At 45.7% G+C, this 5,112-nt stretch overlaps 1 protein-coding gene and 1 pseudogene across 1 annotated transcript in view; one reads left to right on the forward strand and one right to left on the reverse strand.

The window, feature by feature from the left end:
- Positions 1 to 1,702: 1,702 nt before the first annotated feature.
- On the reverse strand, positions 1,703 to 2,566 carry LOC102029067 (annotated as a pseudogene).
- Positions 2,567 to 3,595: 1,029 nt separating this feature from the next.
- Apold1 (apolipoprotein L domain containing 1) overlaps positions 3,596 to 5,112 on the forward strand; it is a gene marked incomplete in the record, with an annotated part of 3,934 nt that continues 2,417 nt past the window's right edge. The window contains 2 exon segments of the mRNA XM_005379640.2: positions 3,596 to 3,729; positions 5,075 to 5,112. Of these exon segments, the coding sequence (XP_005379697.2) occupies positions 3,727 to 3,729; positions 5,075 to 5,112 (41 nt within the window).

Raw genomic sequence — 5,112 nt, forward strand, 5'->3', positions numbered from 1 at the left:
CCTTTATACCATCCAGGCACGTAGATTTGCTAAGCTGACTTAGTGAAGCTTCTAAACGTCTCAAGTTGACACAATCAATCAACCATTATGCCCAGGCTACCAAAGGTTAGATTTCCGCCCCCCTTTATAAAGGGAGAAATATAAAAAAAATGTGTTTTAAGCACAAAGAAAATAAGTTCCAGGACACAGGCAGAGCTGAGTTGACACACTGTCCATTGTCCTTTGCCTTCTATTTTTTTCATCTTCGTTCTGATTGCTGAGGCTGAAGAAGACCCTGAAAAATTCCCTGAAGAAGACCCTGAAAAATTCCTCACCCATGAAATAAAGATTTAATTGTGTTCATCTAAGCCCCAGATATACAAGACAATACCCAGGGCCATTGGGGGAGCATGTAGGAACTGAAGAGTCAGGATGCAGATCCTCCTTGTCCCCTTTCCTTCTCCAGTTTGGATATCAAATGTCACTCAAAGCCCCTGTGTTGATGGCTTGCTATTGGGAGGTGTCGGAAGCTTGGGCCCAGCAAGAGGTCTTTAGATCACAGGGCCCTGGCACCCTCCTCTTCCCTGTGGTTTGCTTATTGAAATTGAGATGAGCAGTTTTGCTTTACCAGGCACCTGTGCTATGATGTGCTGCCTTGTCACAGGCTCAACTGATCATGGTCTATGATCTTCCAAAGCTGTGATTTTCTCTTTGGAAGTTTATTATCTCAGGAATTTTGTTATAGTGACAGAAGGCTGACTAATCCACTCTTCCCCAGTTCACCCTGGCCCACACTCCACTGTGACTATATCTATGAGGACTAAGGAGGATATTCTTTCCCTTCTTTTTTTTTTTTTAATGGAAAGGCTACATTTAATTACTGAAGAGCATAAACTGATACGACTTTTATACAAAAAATGTAGAAATAGGTGTTAGGCCATGAAAATGCATATCCCCTTTAACCCAGTACACCTCAAGTGGGAATTTATACAAAGATAAAGCTCTGTACACGAATATACCGTAGGATCAGCAACAAGGTGGAAACAACCCAAATGTCCAAGAAGAGGGGAATGGACCAGTAATTATGGCACAGCTACATAAAATAGAGATTTTAAACTGACAGGCACCATTCCAAGAAGAAAAGGCAAGTTACAGCATAGAAATTTTAGAAGAATGCATTTGAGAGGCAAAGTGGGTATGTAATTAATCACATTGGTAAAACTAAAGGTGACTTTCTCCCATTGTATGCCTAGTGTCCAGGTATATAAAAATATATTAAGAGATGTGTACATCTTTACCTTCAAAGTAATCTGATATAGACACTGCAAAGCACTGAGTGAGTGAGTGCAGGAAGACCTGCCGTTGTCTCCGAATCTGTAGGCACCCTGTGTGCTTGGCCTGTGCGTGCTGTGGAAGGTGGGGTGTCCTACCAGCTCCAGGCCCCAGGAGCCCTCTCCTTGCCACAGTCCGGCAAAGAGCAATGACACCATCCCCACCTGAGCCTTGCCTTCCCTCACATAATGTGCTTATCTACAAACAGTAACATACATAGTGCTAGATCCCAGTGTGAGACAAGAATTCAGTCTAAGAAGTCTAGATAATTAAAATCCCAGTTTTAATTGAGTTGGAAAACCTTGGTACTGCAATAGTTTTCCCATCTGCAATAACCTATCGAGTGGTGATACCTAACACAAAGGAGTATTGCTAGCATCGTATCATCTTTCTATGACCCACGTGCCTGCAGGTTTGAAGAGTAATTCAGCCTATTCTCATCATTTGCTTGCAGAGCTTTGGAACTGACTCCTTTCGAATGCTCTAGCAGTTTGATGGCCTTGTCCAAGTTCTCAATGTTTCTAAGTAGGGTCTCTACTCTTCTCTTGATTTTCTTCTGATCCTCAAGAGCATAGCCAATCACTATAGACTGAAAATTCTGATCCACGGGCCCCGGGGGAACCTCAGAGGAACACGCACTGTACAGCGACATTAAGTGACACTTGGCACTGGCCAGGTCATCCAGGCACTTACTGACCATGTCATCAATGATCCGCGTGGCGTGTTTTAGGGACTCTTCCTGCTACGGGCTTCTAATTGTTTCTACCGAAACTTCAACGGTGAGGGTTCGTCCCATCAAACGGTTTGCAGTCAGGTTTAACTGGCCCTGTCCTCCGTCATTGATCTACCTCATGTTCTGGCTGTTATGGATGCTGTGGATCATCTCCAAGAGGACTTCCTTCTGCTCAACAGCAGTTGCTGCTTCTCCCAAAGCTTCAACCTGCGGCTCCAGCTGGTCCAGGCTCTCCAGCAGGCGGCCTGAGCGGTCGGCCATGGACAACGAGTGGCAGAAGGGGCCCTCGCTGGCCTGGGCGTGGATCCTGGCCTGTGCCATGGCTGCAGGTGGCACTATGGTCTTTCCCTTTTTACTTCCAAAATACAGATGGATACTGGAGGCAACTTGACTGAAGGTATATTTCTCCTTTGAGGAGCTCCAATAAGTCTATTTGGATGGGGACAAAATTCAGAACAATCCAGTTTGATGCAACCATGGCTGTGAGTAGTGGTGTTGTGTTGATAAGTACAAATTATAGCTACAAAGGTGACTGATTTAATCATGTTACAGATGATATAACTGGTAAGACTTTCCAAATGACCCAGGCAGTTGAGATAATAATCATTTCAGCAAAATACAAGTTTGACCTTCCTAATTTGGAGGTGACATTATTAGAGGAAGGGTCATCTATTTTGGGGTCCCGTATGTGTCACCTTCCAGGCAGGGTGCCAACCACTTCTGAATATCCCAGAGATAACCATCCTGCACGTGATCTATTCAGTTGCACAGATGCTGCACTCATTTTCCCCTCCTGAATTACTCAGATAATTGCCTTTCAGCCTACACCTCACTGACCTGTGGGTGGAATCCATGCATTTCACTAGCACATCAGCTATAGCTACGGCTTCAAATGAAAACTCAGGAAGCCATATCCCTGCTGCAGTGAGAAGCGTATTATTAGCTCCTTGCGCAGCCTGACCCCACTGATTTTTCTGACGCATTTGGCCTCATTGTGCCCTTCCTGAGACCTCCCATCTCTTCTTCACAGCTGGATATGCCCAGAACTGCGCGCAGCACTTCCCGTGGGTGTGGCCTTGCTTTCTTAGGGCTCCATGGTGCTGGCTACACACTCAGTGAATGGACCACGTTTCACTACTTATAGGTTCACAATGCTTTTTGAAATACTAGCAAGTGCTATGAGTGGCTGTATTAGATATAAGAGCGTTTTCTGCCCCCTCCCATTTCTTTCTGGAAATGATTTTGTAACGATGGTGTCTCAAGAAACACTATAATTGGTCAGCGCGGGGTGTGGGTAAGAGCTCGTGGGTGAGAGCTCTTGGATGGCGTCACTAGCTATTCTCAGGAGAGGAAAGGCAGGGTATCCCCCCTGGGAGGATGATGACATTTGTTTCAAGTTGGGGAAGGGCTTGTGGTTGGTTCTCTTCCTGCAATGAGGGGAAAGCGAACACACAAAACACACAATGTTCATTTCCTAAGTACGGGATGTGCTGTGCTGGCAGGTCATTTTCCACCAGGTCACATCCTTCTGGATGAAGCCAGCAGGGGTCAGGGGCGGAAATGGCAAGTTCTCAGAATGAGACCAGGCTTTCCCAGGACAGCCATTGGTTCTCTGTGACTATAAAACATGCTCATCCAGAAACAGCCTCTGGTTTTTCTTTCCCGAAGGCAGCCAGAAGAGAATGGTAAGTGGGGAGCCTAGAGGGTTACTGTCTGAAAAATACCCGCTGGGTCTGTAAAACTGAGGCTGTGGTCCTGGTCCCTTATATATTTGGGATGACTTTTTTTTCCATTTCACTGGCGAGTTGGACCATGAAATCCTGCAGGTAAAAGGAAGACCCCCAAATGAGGAGACCAGGATGCAAGATTAGCTCTGTGAGGAATCAACTGCATCTATGCATGTCTCTTGTTTCTATTTCCTTATCTTCTGGATGGGAATAACTATTTCTGCCCAGATCCTCACAGCTGTGAAATGTTCTACTTCTGTGCTTATTTACCACTTTTAAGAAGTTCACAGCAGTGAAGAATGCAGTGACTATGGGAGTGGGAATCTTGATAACTAGGAAAGGTGTACTTTTATTCCAGGAAGTTCAGTTTTCACTTTGTTAATCACCTTCCATTGGTTTCAATTCCATTAGTATAAGGCAGCCTCCAGTGTATTTTTAAACAAGCTTTTGGCCGATTGATTTTATTTAAGTGACTCAGTTTTTAAATAAGAAAACAATAAAGGGACAAGAGACATTAATTGATGCAGTTTCGTTTTAATGAAGTACCATCAACGATGGAGATTTCTGAAATCATTATGGGGCCCTAGTTGGGATACACAGTAGAAAACACTCTTAGGCTTGATTCTAAGATAAGAGCCTGGAAGAATAACAAGCAGTAGGGTGTAAGCGCCTAATTTAGATCAGTTTGGTTGGTTTTTTCTGTTCTGGGCCTTGAACTCTGCTTTCCCACTGAGCTACAGCCCAGCTCTTTTTCTTTTGAGGCAAGGTCTCAAGTCTGATAGACAATATAGCTTTTGAGATTGTCGTGACTTGTCTTTTTCACTTATATGAGAGAGACACACACACACACACACACACACAGAGAGAGAGAGAGAGAGAGAGAGAGAGAGACAAAGGCAGAGAGAGAGACAGAGAGAAAGAAGAGGAGATGTTAGGATCCAAGTGTTCACATAATAAAAGGGCTGTATTCTTGCACACAGAGCAAAGGCTTCAGCTTTGGAATAGCCTTCTACTCCCACCCCACGCCCCATGTTATTTAATAGGTAATTCTAGTCTAGTGTTAGCTTTCCCTGGGAGAAAAGCCGTAGATAGCATTGCTCTTATTTGCATACGCAGATCTAAGGCCTGAGAATCGTCCCAGATTTCAGAACCGCCTTTTGAGAATTGGAACCACGACCCCGCGGGAGCCCACCCGCGGCCAGAGCCCGCACACTGGGCCTTCCCCGCCTCTGCGGGGAAGCGCGAGCCGGGGGAGCGGCGGGCAGGGAGACCCGTTGCTAACCGCGCGTCTGTGTCCCTGCAGGGCACGGAGCCGGCCTCAGCCTGGGGGCCGCCGGGCTC

This window comes from Chinchilla lanigera, unplaced genomic scaffold, assembly GCF_000276665.1.
Source record: "Chinchilla lanigera isolate Chin_1 unplaced genomic scaffold, ChiLan1.0 scaffold00012, whole genome shotgun sequence".
Lineage (NCBI taxonomy): Eukaryota > Metazoa > Chordata > Mammalia > Rodentia > Chinchillidae > Chinchilla > Chinchilla lanigera.